General features: G+C 42.4%; 3 protein-coding genes across 15 annotated transcripts in view; 2 read left to right on the plus strand and 1 right to left on the minus strand.

Moving 5' to 3' along the window:
* SLC4A1AP (solute carrier family 4 member 1 adaptor protein) overlaps positions 1-27,542 on the plus strand; it is a 119,725-nt gene that overhangs the window by 87,087 nt on the left and 5,096 nt on the right. The window contains exons 15-17 of one of the 5 annotated variants that reach the window (XM_064572006.1): positions 14,590-14,608; positions 16,363-16,469; positions 22,028-22,092. The exons of 2 other annotated variants lie outside the window; for them this stretch is intronic. The gene's annotated coding sequence lies outside the window, so the exon portion shown is untranslated. Of the gene's footprint in view, positions 1-14,589; positions 14,609-16,362; positions 16,470-22,027; positions 22,329-27,542 lie in introns of those variants that run through there. 2 more of the 5 variants (XM_064572008.1, XM_064572007.1) reach the window with 2 other exon arrangements.
* MRPL33 (mitochondrial ribosomal protein L33) overlaps positions 8,699-27,542 on the plus strand; it is an 86,901-nt gene continuing 68,057 nt past the window's right edge. For 2 of the 3 annotated variants that reach the window (XR_010405477.1, XR_010405478.1), the window contains exon 1: positions 8,699-13,738. Coding sequence is in view for 1 of the 3 variants with exons in the window: in XM_045884325.3 (XP_045740281.1) it covers positions 13,717-13,738; positions 14,590-14,608; positions 16,363-16,469; positions 22,028-22,077 (198 nt within the window). In the remaining 2 variants the exon portion in view is untranslated. Of the gene's footprint in view, positions 13,739-14,589; positions 14,609-16,362; positions 16,470-22,027; positions 22,329-27,542 lie in introns of those variants that run through there. The other variant, XM_045884325.3, reaches the window with a different exon arrangement.
* The window catches only part of RBKS (ribokinase), an 89,331-nt gene continuing 79,536 nt past the window's right edge, over positions 17,748-27,542 (minus strand). For 6 of the 7 annotated variants that reach the window (XM_064572035.1, XM_054509670.2, XM_064572036.1 and 3 more), the window contains one exon: positions 23,486-23,774. In XM_064572035.1, the coding sequence (XP_064428105.1) occupies positions 23,601-23,774 (174 nt within the window). In that variant the 3' untranslated portion in view covers positions 23,486-23,600. Of the gene's footprint in view, positions 18,555-23,485; positions 23,775-27,542 lie in introns of those variants that run through there. The other variant, XM_064572033.1, reaches the window with a different exon arrangement.

The following is a 27,542-nucleotide window of genomic DNA, read 5'->3' on the forward strand; positions in this document are numbered from 1 at the left end:
TTGTTAAACAACTGGCAAGTAGGATGCTTAGAAGATTCTAAGGAGTGAGGTTAGAAGCTATAACTACACATAGATTTACACACATATTCTTTAAAAAAAACCCAAAACCCAGCTCAGCCTGATGTTGGCCTGTTCTTCTGTGAGATCCCCCTCTCTTCCTCTTCTGCATATGTTCAGAATGTATGTCACCCTCACTCCTTAGAATCCCCTTTGAGATGATTATGAAAATTTGAGACAAGTAATTGCACCGTAAAAGTAGATACCTGAATCAGAAAGATGGGTAGTCAGCAAGAGAACATGGCTGAACTCATGAGTCCAGAGGGGCTATCAGAAGGTGGGCAGTTTTAAAAGTTGGTCAAATACTATGTCACCTTCAGCACAATCACATGTGCCGGATAATGAGCCCGAGTGTCTATCAAATCAATATCATGCTCACAGGCTCAAGTGTGAGTTTTCCAGAGTTCAGGAAAAGCTTACAGTGCAGGACTGTCAGGTGTTGCTCCAGTCCTTGGGTTAAAAACCAAAGAAGGTGATTATTAAACAGGCTCCAGAAAGGATAGGAACTCACTGAGGCTGCACTCCTGGGCTGCAAGTAGCTCAGGGAAGCTGGCTGCCTCCTAGATTGGGCATCAGTGGAATTACAGGTTAATAAAGAATATGTATGTTCTCCAAACTCATCAAGTATACATGAAGTATTTTCAGCTTTTTATATGTCAATCATACATAAATAACGTGTTTTTTAAAAGAATATGTGTGTAAATTTATGTGCAGTTATAGCTTCTAATGTACCCTTTAAGTCAGCACACATCGTCAGTGGTTCCTGATCTCACCCAGTACCCTGGAAGCCCACGTCAACACTTTCCGTTGATAGCTGCTCTTTTTTCCCCTGTTCTGAGTCCCGCCAAAGTGCACCTGGTAGTTGAAGTGTAACCTGGAACTTGCCAGTCTGCCTCAGTGGGCCTGGCACATCCCAGGATCCAGGGGGCTTGAGGGCCTGGGCAGACTCAGGCATAGGGTCGTCTCACTGGGCCTGCTCCAGAATGGTCCCTCTTTCTCCCTCACAGTCTACTCCTGCCCCAGCTCAGCCTGATGTTGGCCTGTTCTCCTGGGAGATCCCCCTCTCCTCCTCTTCTGCCTATGTTCAGAATGTATGTCAATCTCACCCCTTAGAATCTTCTAAGCATCCTACTTGCCAGCTTACTTGACTTCTGAATATTCATTTCTGGTGCTGTCTCCCATCCGAAGATTGGCCAAGTCTGAAGTCTGAACACTGGGGTTCTTTAGCAGTTCCTGAGGTTGTGCAGGAGAGAGGAGGTGTGGGCCGTAGTCATAATAAGCTGATGCAATCTAGCTGTGCGCCCCGCCCACCCAGGCACATCATGTTACTTCCCTGGGCCTCACTTTTATCATCTGCAAAAGGAAAATGTTGATTCAGATGCCCTCTGAGGCTTTCCAGCTCTGACATTCTGAGATCCTGGAGCCCACCCTGGCTAAAACAGAAGGCTCCGAGGTCCTGCCTATGACCCCACCCATGGCCAAGTGGAGCTAGAAGGAAGCGCACGCAGTGTCAGGAAGGACAGTGGGGAGGGTTCTGGGCAAATTGATCACTTGCCCTTCGTGGACTTAGGTTTAAGGAGCGTCTGTTGGGTGGGGCCTGGCTGGAAGGAGTGAGCCAGCCTCCCCCAGATTTCCCCTGCCTGAGTGCTTGCCTCATAGGCTGTTACTTCACCCTCCTTACCGCTTCCCGGGGCGGGGAGGGGAAGGGCAGATGGGCAGCAGCTGATGCAATAGACAGGGAAGTTTTACAGGTAGTTTTACATTGGATTTATTTATTTTATACATGAACTCTCTGGGTGGTTCTGGGTGGTTCTTCGAAGACAGAACAAAGGTCAGCTGGGCTGGGCCTACCTGGGCTGCAGCTGCGAGGCGAGGCTCTCCGCAGAGTTTCAGCTTCCTCTTCTTCCTCGACTCTCTCATGGAATGGAGTTTATTCTCTGGTTATCAGAGCCAATAGTTGATACCAATGTGTTAGAGTCTCCTCATATCCGTTCACTTGCAGTGCTCTAACCTGCAGAGAACATCCTTGCCTGCTGGGAATGTGCACCAGTGTGTGTACACGCATGCACGCACATGCGCCCAGTGGGGACATCTGGAAGTGAGATAGTTGTTCTAAGAATGTGCTCCCCGTGCTCTTCTGAGGAAGTGGGTTCAGTCAGGAGGATCAGAGAGTGTCAGAAGATCTGGATATTTCCTGTACAGCCAAAGTCTCAAAATGTGGCCTAGGAAATTCCATTTCTATTCAAGACCCCTTGTATCAAATATCAGTGAGACTCTGGGCTACTTGCCCATCTCCTGGGGATCTGCATGCCTTGGACACGATATAACTCTTTTAATCTTTAAAGTTAAAACAAAGTCTGCAATGGGAAAAAAAACCAAGGTGCATCAAGTCCTTTGTCAAGTCCTTGACAAAAGGAAAAATTGCTAAATATTGCACTCAAACTAGCTCGATAATGAGTAACTATACCTTCATGATAAATGGAAAAGAGCTTTGTCTTACTAAATTCATGCTTCAAGGTTGCACATTCTGTGCACTAGGCTCAAGAAGTAAAGTCTAAGTACACTTAGGCCCTACATGACTCATAATCATCGTAATTTACTTCGCATTTACTATGTGCCAGGCCCTGTGCTAAGTGATGTACATGAATTATCACATTTTGTCCTCAAACCCTATGAGATAAGAGTCTGTTATCCCCTTTTCCAGATGCAGAAACTGAGGCACAGATGTTTTAGTAACTTGCTTAAGGACACCAGTAAGTGGTGGGGTTGAGATGTTAACCTTGTTCCCTGACTCTGAGGTTTTTATTTTTCTTCTCATAACCATCTGAAAAACTCACCTATACAAATAGAGGATTTAAGTGGGATAGAATTCTTCACATTACAAAAGGATTCACCAGAATGTTCTCTAAATCCCGAATTCCCCTCTAACTTTAGTCAATAAAATCCACAATTTTATTTTCTGGACTTTATTTCTATATTTTAAGGAATATCGTTTTTGAATATAATAGACTTCTTCTCTTTGGGAAGGGTCACTATGAACCCTCTCATCAAATTAGTTAATTCCAGTATAATTAATGCTGATAATAGTTAATGATTGACTTATTTTCTTATGGGTATTGAATAACTAAATTTAGAAAGGAGCTTTGGGCAAGGTAGTTTATAACTTAAGTATGAATTTTATAATTATACATTTGTATATCTTCTCACATAATCAAATTTAATCAAATAAATAGCCTAAAAGAGTGAAATTATAGTGTTATCACGGCAGAGCGGGAGTTGGGGGTTTTCTTCTTGAATCAGCCATCAACTTGATTTATAGATGTTTTATCTCATTAACCTTTATGTCATGGAGCTAATTAGTGATGCTGGGAACTGCAAAACACTCGAAGCAGCCATGTTGCTCTTTAACTCCATCATGCACCAAATTAAACTGGACTCAATTATTCTGAATCATTGAAGACATCTTTGGAAAGACTTTGTCTCCTTCATTTCAAATGGCTTACTGGAATGAAAATCAAACTTGATGTGAACCCTGTTTTTCTCTTTTGGCTGTATACCATTTTACACCAAAACCTTCTGAATCTTTCAAAAGCTCTTCCCAGAGAGGCAAACACATGCAGATTGCTCTGACTATCCCTGTTTGGGTAAAGTTTTCCCAGGATTCCACGGAGGGTCCTGAAGATTTCACTGCTGGCCTTCCATGTGCTGGTGAGCATCGGGGCAGCCGCACCAGAACCCAGCCCCATTTGGAGGGCTGCCATCTTGACAATGGAGACGGTCCCTCAGGTTCTCATAGTGCTGTCGGTGTCCTTTTGCTTCTGTTCCCCATTCTTACTTTTGGAACTAAGCCCCTGAGGCACAGGTAGTTACAGCCTTTCTTCCCTTCCATCATTCTCTGGGAGGATTCTGAGCTGTGTGGTCTCCCATTCTTGTGGCTGGATTAAGAGGATGGCTAGGATGGAAAGAACCACATAGGCTAGATTATTTTCATAGGAAAAAGTGTGAAACTACTCTCTGGAGAGAGAATGGGCTGGGTGTAGCTCTTGAGTGGGACTTTGAGTGAGAAAAATGGCCATTTCTTCAAGAAACTTAGCGAAGATTTATGTTTTTTTTCAGGCATTTGGAGTTCAACTTGTGTGTTTTTTAAAAATATGTATTTATTTTACAAAGGGGGGGGAGAGAGAGAGAGAGAGAGAGAATGAGAACATGAGTAGGAGGAGGGGCAGAGAGAGAGAGAGGGAGAGAGAGAATCTCAAGTAGATGCCATGCTGAGCATGAAACCTGATGCAGGGCTTTATCTAATGACCCTGAGATCATGACCTGAGCTGAAATCAAGAGTTGGCCACTTAACCAACTGAGCCACCCAGGTGCCCCAGCTTGTGTTTCTTTTGAATAAAATACCACATGAAGATGGACCTCCATAAGAGAGGAAGAAGGCTCAGGTTTATTCAAGTTACATTTCAAGTAATTTTCTGAGAGAGAAAACTGGTTTGGGTAGAAAAATCTAAGACGATGGCTTACAGTGGGGTTTTCTGAATTCCATGGGCTTAGAATAGAACTGTGAAGTGTGGGGAGTCATAGAGAGGGGCCCATGGGAGGATATATTATCAGGTGGAGGCCATTCACCTCTCTTAGATTTGTGGGTGAAGCTGAGGTTTCTTTTGGGGGTAATTTCACTTGAGGAGTAAACCTCAGTACTGGAGTAAGGTGACACCAAACTTGAATTTCTTTTCTTGGCTTAGTTTAAAAAAATGGACTAGATTGTTAACATACAGAAGAATTTTTCTGTGGGTTCTTGCTCCTTAAATGCCAAACTGATGTTCTCATGCCGTTTGACATGTCTCTTGGGTGAATGACTCAGCCCTGGCCTCACGGACCCTCCACAGGCTCTCCCTCCCTCAGGGGTGCAGGTGTGTCCCCACCTCGGTTGGAGGCCAGGAAACTAACCACAATCTCCTGGCTAGGAGACTGTAGGCTCCTGCCTTGGAGGCAAAACAGGGTGAAACACAGGCAGGCAGGATCCCAAACCACAGAAGCTCAAGTTAGGTCATCTTTGTGAACATGACAACTCGCTGTCTCTCTTAGTCAACAAAAAGAAACATAGACCTGTTCAAAAATGGCTTGAAAAGACGGAATTTGCATGACTTTGGTGACTTGCCATTGAGTGCTATTCCAAAGCAAAGGAGAATTAATTAGCGCATCCTTTTCACAAGCCAAGAAACGTGCAACGGTACACACACACCAGTTTACTGCAGGACCATTGAATACACGAGTTTAAATTTCTTGTCTGGTAACCAGTGAGTACAATGTCTGATTTCTTGTTCCCTCCTCACATGCACCTGGCAACATGGGGGACTGTGTGCTGGGCAGGAACCATCTTTCTTTTTCTTTTTTAAAAAAGACTTTATTTGAGAAAGAGAGAGAACATGAGCAGGGGGGAGGGGTAGAGGGAGAGGGAGAAACAGACTCCCCGCTGAGCAGGAAGCCTGATGCGGGACTCCATCCCAGAACCCCAGGATCATGACCTGAGCTGAAGACAGACTCTTGACTGACTGATCCACCTTGGTGTTTTCTATTTCTATGGATCCATATACGTACTTTACCAACTCAGACCTTTGGAGCTTCAGAGAAAAGGGAAAGAAACTGTTGTGTCCCTATAGTTAGTTTGAAAACAATATCTATCTTTCATGACCTGAGCTGAAGACAGACTCTTGACTGATAGTCAAGATAGATAGGAACCATCTTTCAAAGCCCTTGGAGAAGTTGCAGAGACACCCACAGGACTCTCCCTCTGTGGAACCAGGCTCATTGGGACAGTTAGAAATTAGGTTGAGGATCAGGTTAGTGGGGAGGAAGCAGTGATGGAAAATTCTTCTTCTTCTGAAAACAGTTATTCATGGGAACTTTGCCATGACTGGTATGGCCATTAATACAGTCATTTCATTTTGCCTTAGATGTGAGATCCAGTCCAAGGCGGAGGGAGATGAACCCTTAGAAATGCACAATGACTATTCACCCAGTTTACTTGTGGGAATCAAGCAAATGAAGTGGCCTGAGAAAAACAACACTGCTTTAAAAAGCATTCTCTTGTGTTCACAGTATATTTACAGTAATCATTAGGAAAAAGGGCCTGGTGTTTTGAGGAATCTATCAGAAATCTTCAGCCCAGTTTGTTGCTAGGGCAGAGTGAGAATGAACTTACCTTACTGAAATCCTAACTGCTACTGTCAGGGTGATCCAGAAAGTCTGGATAATGCTATACGTATGAAAAACAAACAGAAACGTTTTCTTTTCTAGACTGGCACCCCTGAAGACTAGGAATAATAGTCACTTCAGATATGAGTTATTGATCCATTCTTCTAAGGCTAGTTAATAACAAATACTGTTTGTTCTTTGTAGGATTTAACATTTGCCCAACCTACGTATAGCACATGGAATTTGGCCTTAACCCACAGAGCCACACTGGTTGCCTTTGACTCCAGCATGTATCTTACTGACATCTGTTTTGCACAGAGGAAATCGGAGAGTAATAGAATTGATGCTGAGTGCACTAAATTCTGCCCATGACAAATGGGTACCAGGCAGCTTCATGAAATTAATCCTATAGCACAGATGAATTATTTCTGGACCTGGGGCCTCTCTGGCCACCTACCTCCCCACAGGTTGGTGCAGTCCCTGATTCCTATAGCAGACCTATTTAAGAAGGCCGGTGTATTTTCCTGGTTGCATTGTTCTGTAGCCTGCTAATCTCCACAGATGAGACAGTTTAACATGCTCATGTCTCATGTGGCCAGAGATATGCTCTGTGATGGCATCAGGACCAGTCTTGTCCTGGGAAGAGCACTAGACAGAGCTTGGCCCTAGTAGTTAGCTTCAAGTCATGGTGGTTCCTGGCTCCACTCTGGCCTCTTGCCTGGCTCCAGAAACTGGACTCTTCCCTTGTCCATTCACTTTATAAATATTGGTTGAGCATCTGCTCTGCGCCAGGCCCACAAATATGGCAGTAACTAAAACAGATGGAAATCCCTGCCCATCTCTGACTTTTATTTCATTTTAAGAAACTGAGTCTTGTCCTACCATTTTGTCCCAAATTTCAGTGGTGGTTCCCTGGTCAATAAGCCACTTCTAGAACAATATCTCTCAAACTTTAATGTGCATGCGAATCACCCGGGGGACCTTGTTAAAATGCAGATTCTGATTCAGTAGGTCTCAGGTGGGGCCTAAGATTCTGCACATTTAACAAGCTCCCTAATGATACTGCTAGGATGCTGCTTGGCTTCACCTTGAGTGGCAAGGATGTACAACCAGCAATATCAGCACCATCTACAAATTTGTTAGAAATGCAGATCTTCAGACCTTGCTTCAGACCTACTGGCTCAGAATCTGTCCTTTAACAAGATTCCCAGGAGTTGAGAAACAGCAATCTAGAGCAGTGATTCCCAAAGTACATGCAACATCAGAAGCTACAGGTGACAGTTATAAAATCCCTGTGGGTCTTGTTCCCCCACCCACTGAGCTGTATTACCTGGCAGTGAGCACCCCAGGTGATGCTGATGGATACCAGGTTTGAAAACCTCCAAAGCATTTTTGGAGGACAATGTCTGAGCTTCATGGGACTGGAAAAAGCCTTAGAGATGACCTGATGATAATCATCTGAGATCGTGGGCTCCTCCGACGTTACCCTCACACAAGTCCCAGATAAGAAACTGAGGCCAGGTTCTTGCCTAGGGTCCCATGGTTAAAATGGCAGAGTCTGGCCTCCAGCACATGTGTAGTTCTCCTTCCACTGCAGCCCTGCTCCCTACCCACCGCAGGAATGCCTCTCCTTGACCCTGACCCAAATCTTTCCCTCCTCCAGTGGCGAGTTTCAGCCCATTACCTCTAAACCTCTACACCCTCACCAGTGCTCTACTGCTGTCCTCTCCTCACCCATAGCACCCACCAACCAAACCACACATTTAGTTGGTTGACTTTCCCCAAAGACCGTTCCTGTCAGCCTTTTGATAATGTTTGTGGCTCTTCTTGGGAGCAGGTGAAGTATGTGGGTGGCAAGGGTGCTGTCCTCTGGACTTTCATCCATTTTCAAGAAGGCAGCTGAACTTTCTACTCTTTGTCTTCCATTTCAGTGTCTCTGATAAGTGTTCTGCAGCCTTCTGGAATGTATGTGAGCACCTCCTCTGTTGGCTTATAGCTTCAAGACTTCCTCATTCTTTCAGATTGGCCACTTTCTCCCCTCCCCACCCTACTTGGGTAGGTGCTGCTCACAATGGACAGGCTTGGAGCTCATGGTCTAAGATAGGGGTCTTAGCTCGGCATCAAGATACCTGAGCCCAGTCCTTGAGTGTACATTAGGATCACTTAGGGAGCTTAAAAAACCTGAAGTTTGGACTGCACTCAGATCGATTAAATTAAAACCTCAGGGTGGGAGGTAGGCATCACTAGTTTATGAAGCTCCCCAGGTGATTCCAGTGTGCAACCAAGATTGAGGGCCACTTAAAGTCCAGGGAAAATTGTTTCTGGATAAGTGTATGTGCATTTTCTGGAAAAGCTAAGATGTCTATGGCACCTTTTGCCTTCCCTCCCTCCCCTCCCCCCAGAAAAGGCTCAGGGACTGGTCTAAGATAATAAATAAGCAGGAAGAATTTACCAATTATTAAGGAAACACCAAATGTGTGTGTTAACTAAATAAATAGGCATTAATATGCAGAGCAGAGAAAGTGCCTATAGGTGCTTCACAAGTGAAGGGGACCTCCGGAGTGTTCTGGTTGGTGGGATGGGAGAGTCTCTACCTCTCCCAATTAGCCAGGAAAACCATGTGATTTGAGATGCTGCCACTCTAGGGGTCTGATCACATCCCTTAACTCCCCCCACCACAGAACAAAAGCTTGGCTCCCAACCACAACATCCTGGTTCTTCTGTGACCTTGCTCCAGCCATCCTTTCTAGCTCCTCTCCCTCACTTCTTCACACACCCTAGCCCCAGGAGGATGCTCACTGTCCAGTTTTTAGACACTGTGCCTTTGCTTCTGTTCTTTCCCAGGTTTCTCCCACTCTGCCTATCTCGGGGTGGAAGGAAGGTTGAAGAGACAGAGAATGGCTGGAGGCATGTTTCCTGAAGGTGCTCAGTTCATATTTGTCAAAGCCAGTAGGGTAGCCACCTTAGGAGCTCCTGCTTGGGGGTTGGAGGGATGATGTGCAGAGATTCAGAAGCTCTGGCCTTCAGGGGACTTAGATGCCAGTGGGGGGAGACAGACCAGTAAGAAGCGCAGGGAAGCATAATAGGCGCTCTGAGAGGAATATGTGGAGGGGACATGTTGGGTGGGAGGGCGAGTCAGGAGAGACTTCATCCAGAAAGGGACTGATACCCAGCAGGGCCCAGTGAAAAGAGATGGGACTGAATTAGGAGGCTGAGGCTAGATTATGGAGGTCATTGAATGCCAACCTGAGGACACCCACCACACAGATTGAACCCAGGTGGTGCCCCCAGGTCTTGCCAGCTTTTAGTCTTGCTCCCTCAGGAAGTCTTTGCTGTAATACCAATCTGTTGAGGCATAGGACCTAATTGTGAGGCTGTCTCATCTGCCTGGAGGTGTCTATGCTTGGGAAGGTGCCAGCTTTTTGCAGGGAGCCCCGGCCATCTCCTGTAGAGTCTCCTTCCCCACCCCGCCCACGTTCCCAGGCCCCTAGAACAAGTCACTGACCCTGTAGATAAGAATAGTGGCTGTACTTCCCAACCATAAGTCAGGTGAGACATAGGTATGACAGTGGGCTGGGCAATGGACAGTCAGGGACCTCCCAGAACAGGAGAGGAGGGGAATAGCTTCTGGATCTGGGGTTTGAATCCCAATGCTAAGCACTGGGAATGCAGTATTAACTGATGTAACACAGACACTGTGTCTAAAGCTCTGTGAGAGTAGATGTTCAATAAATGTTCTCCTCCATCTGCTTTCCTGGGCTGACAATCCAGGTGAAACAGCTGTATCCCCCACTCAGCACCCCCCCCCAAAGAGATGCGTGCCCCTCCTCTAGGGTCTTCACCCCTTCTGCTTGGGTTGCCAGGATTCTCTAATTATTCTACACTTTAATAAGGCACAGAGGGCTCATTATGTAAATTCAGGCAAAAAAAAAAAAACACCCCAAAACCCAAATCATGAATCGCATCTGTATTAATAAACATTTTAATTAACACTTACCAACTGCCAACAAAGTGTTAGATGTAAATAACAGGTGGATGCAGGTTGAAGTAATGAGACTAGAAAGCCGCTGCTTCCTTTCTACTCCATCCAGGAATTTCAAGAGATAGTTCTTATGCTATCTCTTTTTATTTATTTTTTATTTTTTAAGTAGGCTCCATGCCTAGTGCAAAGCCCAGTGTGGGGCTCAAACTCATGACTGTGAGATCAAGACCTGAGTGGAGATCGAGAGTCAGATGCTCAACCACCTGAGCCACCCAGGCACCCCGATATTTCTTTCTAAAATTTTTTTTACTTATTTAAGTAATTTCTACATCCAATGTAGAGTTTGATCTCATGACTTGGAGATCAAGAGTCACATGCTTTCCCAACTGAGCCAGCCAGGTGCCCCCCGCTATATCTTTTTAAAAACAAGCTTATAGGGGCGCCTGGGTGGCTTAGTCAGTTAAGTGTCTGATTCTTGATTTCAGCTCATGTCATGATCTCAGGGCCCTGACTTCAGGGTTGTGAGACTGAGCCCTGCATCAGGCTCCATGCTAGGCATGGAGCCTGCTTAAGATTCTCTCTCACCCTCTGCCCCTCCCTGCTCAGTGCACACACACACACACACACACTCTCTCTCTCTAAAAAAAAAAAAAAAGAAAAAACAAAAACCCGAAGCCCCCCACAAGCTTATAAGTTCTCCTGAACCCTGAACTATTAGTACACACTTATCATTGTTTGCCATTTAAACATGTTTATTAATAATTTAACATTTGTATGGTGCCTCTCATCTCTGATTCATTTATTCAGTTCATTCAGCAGCTAGTCAATATGTGTGGTAGGCACTGTTCTAGGCACCAGGATAGAGCAGTGAGTGAATAAGACAAAGTTCCTGATCTTAGGAACTTTACATTGTAGTGGGCAAAGACAGATAATAAGGAAATCAACAAATACACACACAAAATATTCAATGGTGAGAAGTGATGTAGGAAAATATAAAGTGAAGTAAGGAGAATAGGGAGAGAGATTGAGAGTGTGTGTGTGTGTTACTTTCCTTCTGTGGCCAGGGAAGGCTTCATTGATTAGGTGACATTTGAATGATAGAATTTACTGATTGATTACATATAGGGCATGAGAGAAAGAGGTGTCAAGTTGGCTCCTGGGCTTTTTACTTGAGCAACTGAAAAAATGGAATTGCCACACACTGGTATGGGGGAAGCCTTAGGTATGGGAGAAGCCTTAGGGATACAGAGCAAGTTTGGGAATTTGATTTTGGACATATGCTGTCAAGTAGGCAGTTAAATATGCCAATCTGGAATCCAGAGGAAAGGTTGAGACTGGAGATATAAATTTAGAAATCTTCAGCCCCTAGATTTTTCAAAACCCAAACTAGCTGTGACCACCAAAGGAAGGAGTGTGGACAGAGAAGAGATCCAAGGACTGAGCCCTGGGCAGGCCTCCACTGAAGGGTGGGTGAGGTGAAAACAGAGAAAGAATTGCTGATGAGGAAGGAGAAGAACCAAGAGAGTGGCTACCTGGACACCAGGTGAAGAAAATTTTTCAGGGAGGAGTGAGCCACTGTGTAAAATAATACTGATCGATGCTGAGGAACATAAGGCTCAAGAATTGACCACGGGGCTTGGTGCCGTTGGGGTCACTGGGGCTCTCACCAGAGTGGCTTCTATGGAAAGGAGGAAGGAGGGAGGCAAATGTTTGATGCCAGATTCTGAGAGAGAGAAAGATGTTGTCTTAATTCATTGATTGGATACTGTTTTTGAAGAAACCAGCTAGAAAAGACAATTTGAATATGGACTAGATAATTAGGAAACTTGTTAATTTTTTTTAGGAGTGAAAATAGTATTATAGTTATAATCTTAGTCTTGACAGATACCTACTTAAATGTGTAGGGGTGAAGGGTTGTGATATCTGCAATTTAATTTCACACAGCTTAGCAAAAAATATATATATATATATAAAATATACTTATTTATTCAGAACACATAGCAGAATGTCAACATTTGTTGAATTGGGCATATGGTGTGTTCACTGTACTATCCTTTCAAGTTTTTGATATGTTTGAAATGCTATAGAAAACTTGGGGAAAATACAGACTCTGGGCCTCACGGGTGGCAAATGGATTTTTTAAAAGACCACAGGCAACTCTGATATATCATCAGGGATGAGAACCACTGATCCAATGCCCCACTGGGCATGAAACTGAGGTGTGAATAGTTGAAAGACTTTCCAAAGGACAGAACAAAGGCTCAAATTCATGTGTCTTGGCTTCCAGTTCTATGTACTTTTCTTGTATATCCTCTAAAGGAATTTCTTAGATAAGAAACCTGACCTTCTTGAACACCTAAAACTCTTTGTCAGCAGATGAATTGCACAAGGTAAAGGATTTGGGCACTTAGAGGATGCTCAATTGTTAAGAGTCAGGTTATTAGAGGACCAAAAATCATTAGAGGGTTAAAAAATTGTAAGGCACTAAGGGCAAGGACAGTCCTAATTAAAAAAAAAATGAATTGTATTGAAGAGTTAAATTTTCTTTCAAATAATTTTATTACTTTTTGTGAAGATAATCCATGAGATTGAATTTTCACATGTTTGTAAGATTTAATATATAGACAAAATCATAGCTTAGGAAAAAATTCGAAAGTCCTATTATTAGTTGGGAAATGAGGTTACAGATGAAGTTCTTGGTGTTGAAAGAGCCCAGGTTCTTGCAGAGAGACATGAAGAATTGAAGAGGCATATCAGTAGTAGGTCCCAGTGTCTAGTGGGAAAGGCATGAGTCTTGGCAGTCAGACAAGACCTGGGTTGGAATTCTGACTCTGCCATTGACTAGTTTTGTGACATTAGGATAGTTATGTGAGCGCCCCGCATCTGTTATTCAGCCCCTCTTGCAGGCACTAGTTGCTCGGATATAGCAGTTAACACAAGATGCACAAGGTGCTGCTCTCCTAGAAATCCAACAGGTAATTAAGGAATGGGGGATATTCAGGTGGGGGTTCTAACTCCAAAGGTACTGAAAGCAGCTCTTAACCAGGTGGAGATGAAGCTGGACCGGGAGAGGCAAAAGAAGGCAACATTTTAAGGAACGTGTGGGGGAGCCTAGTAGCCTGGAGCAGCTGAGAAACACATACAGTTCCTGTGGCTTTAATGCAGGTGATGGCGATTATTTAGTGAAACAAGTATGGAATGACCTAACTCTGACCCAGAAGTAAGAGGCAGGGCTTGGGGCGTGAACCTGAGCGCTTTAAACTCTGCCAGGGAAGGGGACTTCAACCTCCAGCACCACAAAAGTAAAACGCCTGGCCTCTGAAGAACCCAAGACAGGTGGCGTCGGAACTGGAGGCTTATGCGGGGGGCGTGGCTTCAGGCAGCTACCCGACGTCCTCTTCCGGAACAGGCCTGTGCCCCGGAAGCAGTTGTTTGCTGAGCGACTTTGGTCCCGTTTAGGAGACTGCGTGGGTGTTGTCACCATGTTCCTATCCGCGGTCACCTGTAAGTGGGGTCGGAGGCGGCGGCAGGGCCTGCGGCGAGGGCGGGAGGAAGGCGTCGGGACGGTGCGGGGCCGGGGGCGCGCGCCGGCCGGGAAGCTGCCGCTGCGACTCTCCAGGCCTTCTGGACTACAGCGTCCGGCATGCCTCGCGGCGCACGACTTTGCGGGGCGAGTGGTGCTTGGGGTTCTGCGGCGCTAGTTCTCGGTCCCGTTGCGGTCCGAGACAGGGGTAGTCGAGGCTGGTCAGCAGCAGTGGGGCGCTTTCTCCCGTCCTCCGTACGGATGTGGTAGCACAATCCCTGCACGTCCTAACTGGGGAAAAAACTCTCAGAATTTTTAGTTCACTCGTTTCGAACCCTGAAGATGAGGAAATGGCTTGAGAAGGGCAGTGACTTACCCTAAGTCAATACAGCTGGGCTGGGAAGGAAGTGTCTGGCTCCCCAAGGCCGCCCTCTTCCCTGCACCAGGCCAACTTCTAGGTTAGTTTCCCCTCCACCTGATGTGATGGTTGTTGCAGTGCATAGGTTAACTTGTCAGACCAGTGGCTTGTTCCAGTGCAATTTTTGGACCTTGGAAGAGGAACATGTGGAGCGGATCTTAGATTTGAAAAGTAACCGGTGCAACTGAAATTGTACAAAAGCATTACATCCAGAATTGTGTTGCTCTTATTGGATCTTTTTCTTCTTTCTAGAATCCTAGGGGAATCCCTACAAGCTAGGGAGTAGTTACTTGAGCGACAACCCATGGCCTACTTTGTCACTTACATGTTTATTACATTTATATGAACTTTGCATAAGAAAGATAATAAGTTGCTATTTTCTTTTCTCTTTCAACCTTCCTCTCTGCGAGAAAGTTGCCAAGAGCAAGTCAAAGTAAGTAAGGTTTTTCTTTTTTTTTTTAACTTTACTTGTTTATGTTTGGTTTGTTTTTCCAGCCCCTGCCAGTACATCCTTATGTTAAATTAAGCATTTGGTCTCGATTTTCTGAAAGTTGGTTTGAGGATTACTTACTTGGTGAATTGTTTTGGTTCTGTGAACTCTTTCAAAAAAATTTTCCCTCCTGCCCAACTGACCTACTTAAGTGAGTGTTCAAATAATTGAAGGAGCTCTTGCTGTCTTGTTCCTAAACAAACCATCAGGGTTCCCATGCTCTCTTTGGACTACCATCATATTTCTGTTTCCTCAGAGGGAGGACTGAGGGCCATTTGTCTGGAGCCCACTACAGGAGTCTGGCTGAACAAGCTTTGATTTGATTGAACTACAGAGTCAGTTCTAATGAGTTTTGTAATCCTTTGCATTCATGGAATAAGCATTTCAAAAATAGCAGATTAACGATTCTGTGCTGTACCAGAGAGGCTATAAATACCAAACTGATCTCAAAATACATTTTGTAGACAATAACTGAAGTAGGATTTTCTGTGTTAAAAATAGGAAAATTCTTTTCTAGAAAAAAAAAAAACATTCTAAAGCAGCCGTTGCTTACAACCCAAGACACATCACAGATCATAAAACTACGTTTTTTGGATTAAAGTTAATGAAAAACATGTAAGTTAGTGTTTTCTCTCAGATAGCTTTTATTCATACTGCTTTTCCCACAGTCCAGTTATTTATGTTAGAATTCCCCACCTCCAGGTTCTATAGGAATCTCCTATGCCTTTGGTTTCTTTAGAGGTACTCCCTGCCTCTTATTTTCTTTGTATCCTTCTTGTGACATCTGTCAAATATGTCTTGCCTTATAGACCTTGTCTGCACAACTCACCTTCCATACTAAACTGTTGGTTCCTGGAGAGGGAGGGGTTGGTTCCTGGGAGGGGCAGCCTTACAGAGCTTTGCTTTCCCATAGTGCATTCCACAGAGTAAGCACTTAATATGTATTTGTTGAATCTTTTTGAATGAATGACTGTTGTCTTTCTTAATTAACATATTGTGTGCCTCTTATGTATGAGGCACTGTGCTGGACATTGAAAGGGAGGCAAAGATGTGTAATGTATTTGTAGATGCTACAAATTCTTTTTGGAATTAGATGAGAAATAAATAGCATGGTCTACATAGGGAAGCCAGGCACATGAAAAATAACAGTATAAGGTATTAAAGGGTCTAGTGAGGCAAAACATGAACTTTATGTTTTGAATGACTATAAGTTAATCGAAATATGAAGGGGAGCAGGGTTTTACGTGTTAGCAGTGTAAAAGTTCCAATCTTTTTATTTTGTCTCTTCTGATTGTACTCCTATTGCACATCCTGGAAGATAGGGCTCTTTTGATATAGCTATCTTTACGATTTCCTGACTGGCCAGCTAGGGTTGCCAGTATTTTTGTATTTTCCCCCTTCCTGACTTCTGCTCCTTCTAAGTGGTGGGTGTCTGAGTCTGTTCCCACATGTGGTTTGATTTTGTTGATTGGTTAGTTGATTACCAAGGCACTCTGTAATCAAACAGACCTTGGGAATCAGAGCCATTGAAACTGTGGTTTATGGCAAATGTAGGCTGTCTTAGAACTGAACCTTCTTAGGGCTAAGTGATATCCCACAACTAATACTACTGTACAAAGTTTTCAAAATGTGCCATCCTCCCATGATTGATTTTAGTCTATTTCCTCAGCTTGTAATAGCTTATTTTTAAATCTTAGAACCATTCTGGTGAAAATGCTGAGCCAAGCTGGGACAGGTTACTCCTTCAACACTAAGAGAAGCCGACTACGGGAGAAACTGACTCTCTTGCATTATGATCCAATTGGTAAGATTCAGAGAAATTACTCCACAATAAATTCAAGTGCTTTCAAGGCCTGTTGCCCTTTCCAGACTGATGCTCTACATGTCTTGGCAGTTTTGTGGTCCGTTTGACTCTGTAGCATTCAGTCAGCCAGTGAGTATTGAATATTTACTATAGTGCCAGTTACTGTCCCAGGTGTTGGGATACACCAGGACACAGTCAGCCTCAGTCTCTGCACTCTGGGTATTTACAGTCCAGTTTGGAAGGGAGAGAAAGAAAGAAAAAATGATGTTCCGCTCAGTGCTTTGAGAGACACAAGCAGGATGCTGAGATATAGCATAAAGGTGGGGAAAGGCAGATTCCACCTTTATCCTATTCTTTAGGTAGGAAAGAACCAGCCATATAAAGAGAGCAGGTGATACTGTTCAGGAAACAGAAAGAAAAGAGTGTCTTTAGATGGTGAGAGAATATTCTCCTGGGATCGTCTAACAGTGGCAAGCGGTTAGGTCCAGATTTGAATTAAAGTATGGTATCTATATATTAGTGCAGAAATAATATAACTGTATGTTATTTCCATTTTGTACCCTCTGCTAAAATGCCATAATAAATGGTAACTTTAAATGGTCTCAGTAGAGGGGCACCTGGATGGCTCAGTCAGTTAAACGTCTGCCTTCGGCTCAGGTCATGATCCCAGGGTCCTGGGATCGAGTCCCACATCGGGCTCCCTGCTCAGCGGGGAGCCTGCTTCTCCCTCTGCCTGCCACGCCCCCTGCTTGTGCTGTCTCTCTTGCTAGCTCTCTGTGTCAAATAAATAAATGAAAATCTTAAAAAAAATAAATAAATGGTCTCAGTAGATAGAAGTATTTGTCCAAAAGAGGTAAGTGTTCCCAAGGCCAGATTGCCTGCTTACAAACAAAAGACAGCAGCTGATTACTATTGGTAGAAGCCTAATTTTGTTTTTGGATTTCATGAGCAGATTCATATAAAGTAAACTAGCAAACAAATTATTTATTTTAAAACTTCAGGCCATTCGTTTCATTTTTGTGCCCTTGATTCTGAATCGCCTCTTGATAATTGCTTCTTAATAAGAACTGTACTGGAGCTTCTGGGTTGGTGACCGTGTAGTGACTGTGGGAGAGTGACCTGCTGGGAGAGGGCGTAGAGGCTGTGCGCCCCTTCCCCATACCTGCCCTATGCGTCACTTCCATCTGGCTGCTCCTCAGTTACTAATCGCTGGTAGCTGGTATCAGGATTTTTCTTCTTTTTTTTTTTAATCGTGTTGTGTTATTTTTAAGTATAAAGACTATCAGTCACATCACCTACAGACCATGTTAACCACTGCTCTGGCTGCCAGTCTCTTGTCTGTCTCCTAAGCAGTGGTGAGGCAGATACCCTTTCCCCGGGGAAGAGAAACAATGGTTCGTTGCCTTTGCCAATAACAAAAACGTTGGAGAGCCAGTGGCAAAGCTCTTGTATTGGCATCTTTCATGTGAACTACATCAGAAGAACCAGAGTGTCTTTCTCTGTGATCACACCACTTCTTCCCAGGTTAGCACCTCCAGTCACCATACACAGATTACCAGTGTCTAACTTGATGACATCAGTCATCTTTCTAGTCTCCAAATCAGTCTGAATGGTGTCCTTCACCTTGATGAGGGGATCAGGATAGCAGATGGTGTGAGCATCATGGGTCACCAGGTGAGGGATTCCTTTTGTCCCCACAAAGATCTTCTTCATTTTGCACAGCTTCTACTTGGCCTCCTCAGGTGTACTATGATGAACAGCAGTGTGACCCTTTGTATCCTACATCAGACGGAAATTCTCCCCAGTCTTGTCAGTGCTGATGACATCCATAAAATCAACTGGGTAGATTATATCAGTTTGGACCTTGCCATCAGTCTTACTAAAACACTGCATACAGATCTTCTTGACTTCATCTCCTGTTAGGGTATGCTTAAGTCTGTTCCTTAGGAAAATGATGAGAGGGAGACATTCAGTTTACGGGGACCAGTAGATGGACGAGGAGCAAACAACCAGTCAGTTTATCCAGCATCCGGTGCTTTGGAGCGGTCACATGCTTCGGATACTTCTTGGGACCACAAGCCATGGCTGTGCTGGGCACAAAAAGAGCACAATTGAGTTGAATTGTAAGATACCCAATTGGTGATCAGAATTGAATTGGTACCGGAATCCTATTTCCCAAAACTAATCCATTATATAATGAAATACAGATACTTAACCTCATAATCAGCTTTTTTATTAACTAAGAATAAGGACTCATAGACTCTTATTTCTGGCCAAGATGGAATAATAGGAACCGAATCTCCCTTCTCCCTGGAAACAACAAAAGGACAGTATAGGCAATAAAAGTGGCCCTGAAAGAAAGGAGACGAACTAGTGTTTGTGAATAATTAGACAAAATGGGAAATTCTGTCTTGTTTGCTTACCTACACAAGTCTTGTATCTTCAGATGTTATGAGCACAAGTACCTGTACTCTCCAGGCAATCTCTCTTTTATAGATGAGGAATCTGATGCCAAGGATCTTAATCGGGGACACACCGCTAAAATATGTTACAAAGATTTGAACTCAAGACCGTCAGACTCCAGTGCCCGGGCCCTAAATCACTCTATGTAGGGACCTATTAATGAGAGGTTTCGCAGGAGGCTAAAACCTACCTACCAGTGCATGACTTCTGGGCAGGCTATTAGTGCAAATCCTGGCTAACAGCTACATTCATAGCTGCCTTCAGAGCTGGTGCAGAAGGTCTCACAGCCACTGTTGAACCATTCATTATGCTGCATTCATCAATGGCTAAGAAAAATAAAAATAATATCACCTTCAAAAAAAAAAAAAAAGGTCTGTACCAGTGTGAGGAGGCATATAAAAATGGCTCTGAGAAGCCCAGTTATAAAATTGGATAGTTTCCATTCTTTAACAAGAATAAAATTCCCTGCTGTTTTTATGGTGTTATAATTTCTGGTTGTTCTTTTATCATAATATAAAAGGAATTCTAGGTTTGTACCTGATGATTGGGAGTCTGAATTTCAGAATGATACCTCATATGGTAGAAAAATTATTAGAATGATAGGGTATGTGTCTTAGTCCTTTTGGGTTTCTATAACAAAATACCACAGACTAGGTGGCTTGTAAACAACAGAAATTTATTTCTGAGTTCTGGGGCCTGGGAAGTCCTAAGATCAAGGTGCCAGCATGGTTGCTTTCTGGGGAGGGCCCTCCTTCTGGCTCGTAGCCTGTGCCTTCTTGTGTCCTCACATAGTGGAAGGGCAAGCAAGCTTGTGGGGTCTTTTATAATGCATTAATCCCATTCATGAACACACCCTCATGACCAAAGCACCTCCCAGAGGCCCCACCTCTAATACCATTGTGTTTGGGGGGTTAGGATTTCAACATCTGAATTTGGGGCAGGGGGGTACAAATTTTCAGACCATAGCAATATGATACGGAGTTGGTGTGATACTTCTCTCCCTCTGATTTATTTGTATCAGCTGGTGAAAACTCAAAGTGATGAACTTTAAAGTAATTGTTTTTCTAGCATTTAGCTCCTTTAGAGTTTATTTTTAGGAACTTGTACAACATTAATGTTACTTGAATGACCTTTTATATTTTCAGTGTGAAAATGTATCAGGATTTTCATCCTTAGTATAGACGTGTTAGGAACTTATTATTTGTCAGATTGATTTTAAGTTTTGAGATTGGGAAAGAACAACCATGAACAATTCTGATCCTAATTGAAAGTGGGAGAGAAGACTCATATATAAATTTCAAACAGACTGCTAGAACTTTTCTGATAAGGAATGGCCTAAGCCTTGACAGCACAACTTTGTCTTTTCTGAAGAAGAGAATGTTCTGGGATAGTGGACTGTCTGGCTTTCTGCCCACCTACTGAATGTCCCACAGGCTAGCATGATAATCGCCGTGGGCCTGCCCCAATGCCCAAGGTACCAAATAGCTTGGCAGTCCTCCCAGCAGAAGTTACTGCAGTGAGTAAATGATTAGTTTAAGGGTAATGTTTTGTTAGTCTGCTTTTAAAGGAAATCAGGTAAAGACACAGAAAAGTTCCCAATTATCTGAGCATTCATAGTATACTCTGGCTAGAACCAGCCTCTGTCTTTTCAAACTCCTTTTCCTCATAAAGAACTAGATGCTAATTTCCAAGGAGGAAGGATTAAAGGCTGAGGCGTAAGCTTATTAAACTTTGCCAAATGTATGAAGGCTTATAAAGAAAATGAAAACTTGTCAGTTTTGATTCCTTGGATGACTAAACAAGACAATATAGACTTTAATTGAAGCAGAATAGATTTAGGTTAGATGTAAGGAGAGAACTTGACAGATTCATTCTTCTATGAATTAGGCAGCAAATATTTTGACAGAAAATTAATTTATGTTTATGATTATGGATAGCAGTATGTCATTTCAATTCAATTGTATATCCAGCAACAACCCTGTGAGGGAGATGGAGTTACCCCCCCTCCTAGGGAAGCGAAGGCAGAACATTTTGAGAAATTTGCCCAAGGCCTCACAGCAGATATAAATGGTAGAGCCAGGGTTTAAACCCAGTCTTTTCAACTTCAGGCTCCCTATTTTTTCTATGACATGGAGCCAAATTAATCTTCCTATTATTACTGTTTTTTTAATTGGGGAGTACTATAAGGCATTATAGGAACTGTGAAAACCTTACTGCCCAGCATCCAATCTCTGATCTTTCATCCAGGCAATTAGTACTTTTTTAAAGATTTTATTTTTATTTATTTAGAGAGAGTACGTGTGGGTGTGCGTGCATGCGCACACACGCACATTAGTTGGGGGAGTGGTAGAGGGGAAGGGATAGGGAGAGAGAATCTTGAACAGACTCTGGGCTGAGCACGGCGCCCGAAGCAGGGCTCGATCTCTGACCCTGAGATCATGACCTGAGCTGAAACCCAAGAGTTGAATGCTCAACTGACTGAGGCATCTAGGCGCCCCAGGCAATTAGTACTTTCGGTTTTGTTTCAGAGAGCTGTACTGTTATGTTATTTTCAATAATGAAATTTTGGTTATAGTTTTCATTCTATTACCATACTAGAAAATCCATATTTGGGTATTAAGCCATCTCTGGAAAGTACACGATTTGATGTGTATTTAGTCCTCTAGCCAGACTGCCTTTTCTTCCTTGGTCTGCTCAGTTCTTGTTGCTTTTTTCTCTGGAGTCCAGCTCTCAGTCTGGTCTTGCTCATCTCCTGCAAGAATGTTCATTAACTGAGTGAAGACATTGAATGTTTTCCATGTTTTGTTCCTAGTTTTGTTTTTTGATTTGGATATTTCACATTGGGGGAGAAATAACCTTGTGGGGTACCAAAGATGCCATTGATCAGCTGGTGAGCCTTCCCTTGATTACCTTCCCATTTTCTCTAGGTGTCTCTGGCCTCTGGGATCAAGGAACTGAGTTTGCCAATCTCTTCCATTCCCATGTCAGAGGAATAGTAAAAGGAGAGAAAGGAGAGTGCTTGTGGTCTGATACGTATTTTTATTTAAAAATGGTGATGGTTTAGTTTTCTGCTACAACCCATTTTTCTCTTACAGTGAAAACAAAAGTCCTCTTTGTGGAACAGAAGAAAATACGTTCCCTCTAAACAATGGATTGAAAACGAGTTTGATTTATAAATGAGAATACTGAGGGTGGGATACTGATTCAGAAATTGTGCAGCATGTAATAAAAGAAGAGGAAATGGCATGGAATCACTGCCTCCTGTGATTTGAAGGCCATTGTGAAGAAAAACAATGTACTGAAAGAAAGTTCTTCATATTAGGACATATATCATTGCATCACATTTATTTATCTCTCTGGATATTTTTATAGCCCTTAATAAAAAATATTAAAATAGCCTGTGCTATTGTCTCTTGGTGATGTTTCCCCCCCCACTCTTTGAAATAAAAAGCAACTACATTACTGAAGAATAACCATTGTTCGTATAAAAGAAAGTTTCCATAATGAAACTTGTGCAAGACTTTCCAGTCTGCTCCTCTTTGTACCTCATAGGAAAGGCAGAGTCACTCTCCGGAGTGATCTTGAAAAAACTCCCATGTAATAACAGAGAGGGTAACGGTGAACAGGAATAAGGGGGCCAGCCTTGTAACACACAAAAAAAACCCACGAGAACTTCTGTTTTGTGCTTATATAATTAGAAAAAAATGCCATTGGTCCATATTCTCAAACCATGGCCTCAAGAAGGATGAAACCAATGTTTCAAGGTAACAGGTGTTCCCTCTCCATGGCCCAGCCTGTCTATGGAGGACATGCAAGTGTAGCTTTCTGAATTAGATGTAGACAGTTGTTGAGTTTCGGGGGCTTGTGGCATTAGAGTCGATCAGCTATTTTCTGGCATCTTTTGTTAAACAGCTTTGGTTCAAAGCAATAATAGGTGAGATCTTGGCTATTTTTTGGTTGAAACTATGCATAGTGGTTTTGGGTTACAAGAAAAATCCTTCACCTGGTCCTAGCTAAGCCTGCTATAAAGGGTCTGTGACATAAATGAATCGCCATTAAAAAAAAGCAAAACAACAACTTAAAATCTGGCTTAACAAATGACTTGTCTGTTCAGCACATGAGCTGAATGTGGCCCACAGGTGGTGTTTACATTTTTCAAAAATCAATTGCTGATACTTAAACATTGAAAAAATTTCAATAAACATCCAAACTTCTGGCTTCTCTCGCAAAACAGAAGCTTTGACAACACCAATGCTGAGTATCAACTGTCTCTCTTAGGAGCTGCTTGAACAGTCCAATTCATGTGACCCTTCCTTATTTAACATTCTCTGCTCGGACTCTAGACATTGTTTGTCCACAAGCCCTGCCCTGTGGTGGACATACAGCATTCATGATCTGTTGGCAGGTGAGTTTGCTGGTTCCTCATCGTGGTAATGTTTGTACAGGTCCTGGTCATGGAATCCTTCATTTTGGCTGGCTCTTGCAAATACGTGAAAAGCGAAGAAATTATTATAAGAGAGTAAAGGCTGAGGATGACTTCACAAATGAACATATTTGCGAAAAAAGGAGAAGAGGATATTTTATAGTAAGCGGCTAGCTAAGAGAGGCCACCTCCCTCCCCCAAGTACATTTTATTTCCAGGTACATTTATTTTAGGGTTAGTAGCAATCAAAACAGATCAAGTGGCAGGTCTTTTTTGTACGGATAAGAAGACTGTGTTCCTGCAGCCCGGACACTGACCGTCGCGATGAAATTGGATCTCTTGAGCATTTCTTCCAAGGACAGACTTGGGTAGTAAGCCAGGTAGAAGGCCAAAGCCCCCACAAAACTGTCACCAGCACCCTGTAATTAAAAGCACAGTTGTGGAGATAAGCATGTAATCACCTGGTGCCCAGACTGTATTTTAGAAATATTTAAGTACACCTTTTATTTTAGAAGAATTTTAGATTTACATAAAAAGTAAAAGGATAGTACATAGGTTTCCATATACCCCACATCCAGTTTTGGTAACGTCTGGAAACCTCCGGTAATGAATGAAACGGTAGTGATATTAGTTGAACTCCGTACTTTATTCGGATTTCACTAGTTCTGCTTAATGTCCTTTTTTTCTGTCCCAGGATCTCCTCCAGGATACCCTATTACATTTAGTTGTCATGTCTCCTTAGACTCCTGGGGGCTGTGACAATTTCTTGGACATTCTTTGTTTTCAATGACCTTGATAGTTTTGAGGACTGGTCAGATATTTTGTAGACTGTGCCTCGGTTGGGATCTGTTTTCCTCATAGACTGTGGTTATGGTTTTTGGGAGGAAGACCACAGAAGTGAAGTGTCATTCTCTCTTCACATATATCAAGGGTACATACTGTCAACAGGCCTTGCCACTGATAATGTTAATCTCAGTTACTCAGCTAAGGCAGCCTTTGCCAGGTTTTTCCCCCTGTAAAGTTACTTCCCTCCCTCTTCATGCTGTACTCTTTGGAAGCAAGTCACTCAGTGTAGTCCACACTTAAGGGGTAGGGCAGAGTATTATTTGGAATTCTCCATGGGAAATTTGTCTCCCCCCCCCCCCTCATTTATTCAGTCACCTAATTATATCTGAAGGAACTCATGGGTTTTTTAAAAATTTTTTTTATTCTTTGGGCTATAATCCAGCACTACATTATTTCATTGCTCAAATCCTTCCAGCTTTGGCCATAGGGAGCTCTTTCAGTTGGCTCCCGTATCCCTTTGACATAACCTCATTGTTTTGTTTTTTGAGTGCTTTACTTTCTGGGATATTATAAGATGCTCCAGGTTCATCTTGTATGTTCTCTGCTTTAGTCCTAGAATTAACTGTTTCTCCATTAAAATGGATGCAGACCGTGGTGAGAGCTATTCAGATATTGTTTTCAAACTAACTATAGGGACACAACAGTTTCTTTCCCTTTTCTCTGAAGCTCCAAAGGTCTGAGTTGGTAAAGTACATATATGGATCCATAGAAATAGAAAACACCAAAGAAAGTCTGTTGACTTCCGCCTCAGGTGGGGTAATACATGTGTTCACCTAACAAAAATCATTCTGGTATTTAATAGCTTTGAGATTCATTTTCTAGTTTTTCCCAGTTTGTTGTTCCTTACACCCAATGATTTTCATAACAAATCTTGAGGCTATACTTCAGGCTTCATGAAGAGTCTTGCCATGAAACATTGGTCCAGTTGCAACTGAAGTTTTAAGGAGCTATATGCCCAGGACAGTGATGGGTGCTAGCAAAGGGGTAGAATCCACTGTGGATTAAATGCTAAATAGTGTGGCAGAGTTTATAAATGCTGTTGGATCCTCAGAAAGAGTTTGAAGACAGCCTCCCTGTAGAAGGGAGTTCTTATAGATGAGGCAGATTATAGAGAAGGAAGGCCTCAAGGAACAAAGACACAGGAGGAGGAAGGAACAGAATGAGCTCATGAGACAGTGAATGGCTTTAAGGAGAATGACATTTCCCCTTGTTTACACAGATAAAGCAGTCAGTATTAAACTTGCCAAGGAGTCATAGTAACGCAGGTGTGAATTCAACACTTTCCTTCCTCCCATAAATGTTTTCTAAGTGCCCAAAATGTGTCAGGCACCATGCTAGATGCTTTGGAATTGTTTGTATTAGTCTTTCCTGACGGAAACAATGGAGAAAGAGAGACAGGGCTCTTGCCCTCCATTAGTTTACAGCAGAGCAACGCAACAGTGCTAATATTTGGTTTTCTTATTTACAAGGAATGGGGGCAGTATTTTTTCCTTTATGTATCTTTTATATTATTGCTTAAGCTTATTGTTATAAGCTTATATTTTTCAAAAAAAGAAAAGAGAATAAAAATACTTCATGAACAGTAAGTCATGTTTCTGTACCTCTCTCACCTTTATCTTGTGGCCTGACCAGAGCAAAGGCACAGGGCTGAGGGGAAACATTCTAGCATCACTGCCAGAAATCAGTTTTATATATTCCTGTTGGCTAGTGGGGTATTTAGTTGCAGACAAGATTTTTAAGAAAGTATAAAAAGCATTGTACTTATATCTGAAAGACTATTGAAATTGCTTCCCATTATAGCCAAAGCCAGGGAAACACAGTGTTTGGTGGCACTGGAAGCATTATTTAGGCAACAGTGATTTTCACAACTTGATTTCCTTTCATTCTTAGTGCTACACACTGTGTTCGTAGAGACTGCAAAGGTGCAGAAAAAAAGAAATTAAAAAAAATAAAGACAAAACAGATCAATATTTCTCATGAACTTAGATGCAAAAACCTTAAAAAAATTTAGTAAACTCTGTGTGTGTGTGCGTGTGTGTGTGCGCGTGCACGCATCTCATGACTAATAGGGTTTATCCCGGGAATGTAAGATTAGTTTAACTTTAAAACTAATTACATTTAGGGGCGCCTGGGTGGCTCAGTCGTTAAGTGTCTGCCTTTGGCTCAGGTCATGATCCCAGGGTCCTGGGATCGAGCCCCACATCAGGCTCCCTGCTCTGCAGGAAGCCTGCTTCTCCCTCACCCACTTCCGCTGCTTGTGTTCCCCCTCTTGCTGTGTCTCTTTCTGTCAAATAAATAAAATTTAAAAAAAAACAAAACTAATTACATTTAAAATTAACATTAAAAAAATCAATGTAGTTCACTAAATTAAAAACCTTATGATAATTTTAGTAGAAGCAGAAAAAGCATTTGAAAAAATTCTACATCCATTTATAATAAAAATCCAGCAAATTTGAAATAGAAGGTATAACTTGATTTTCTTGATAAAGGGCGTTTATTAAAAATCCACAGTTAGCATCATACTTAATGAGAAAGATTGAATGATTTTCCCTTGATACTGGAAACAAATCAAGGATGTCTGTACTCATTACTTCTGTTTGACATCACACTGGATTGTTGGCCAGTGCAATAAGAAAAGAAAAAAAGAAAAGGCAAGCAGATTTGAAAGGAAGAAGTAAAACTCTTTCTTAGCTGATGGCATAAAAAATCCTAAGAAATCCAGCAAAAATCTACTAGAAATAGTAGATTTAGCAAGGTCACAGGCAGGACACAAAGTCAATATAAAAAAATCAATTGTATTTGTATATAGTAGCAATGAACAGTAAAAAAATCTAAATTATCAAAACATACCACTACAATTAGCATAAAAATGTGAAGTATTTAGGGTTAAATGAATCTGTGCAATATGAATGAATATGTGCAAGATTTATACACTCTTACTATGGAAAGTAAAAGAGATTAATGAAAACAAATAAATGGTGAAATAAACCATTTTCATAAATAGGGAAACTCAATAGTGTTAACACGTAAATTCTTCCTAAACTGATGTATAGATTCAGTGTAATTCCAATAAAAAAATCCCAGTTAGAAATTTTTAGAAATTGGTAAACTGATTTCTAAAATTTACATGGAAATACAAAGGACCTAGAATAGATAAAACAATTTTGAAAAAGAACAAAGTTGGAGGATATAAACTGATTTCAAGACTTACCATAAGATATAGTAATCAGACAGTGAGATATTGATGGAAAGATAGACACTGTAGATCACTTCAACAGAAAGAGAGTCTATGAATAGACCAGCAACTTATTTTTAACAAGGTAATTCAGTGGAGGGAAGGA

Source organism: Mirounga angustirostris, unplaced genomic scaffold (assembly GCF_029215605.1).
Source record: "Mirounga angustirostris isolate CCGP_5_RB_7025 unplaced genomic scaffold, mMirAng1.0.hap1 SCAF_10, whole genome shotgun sequence".
NCBI classification, from domain to species: Eukaryota; Metazoa; Chordata; class Mammalia; order Carnivora; family Phocidae; genus Mirounga; species Mirounga angustirostris.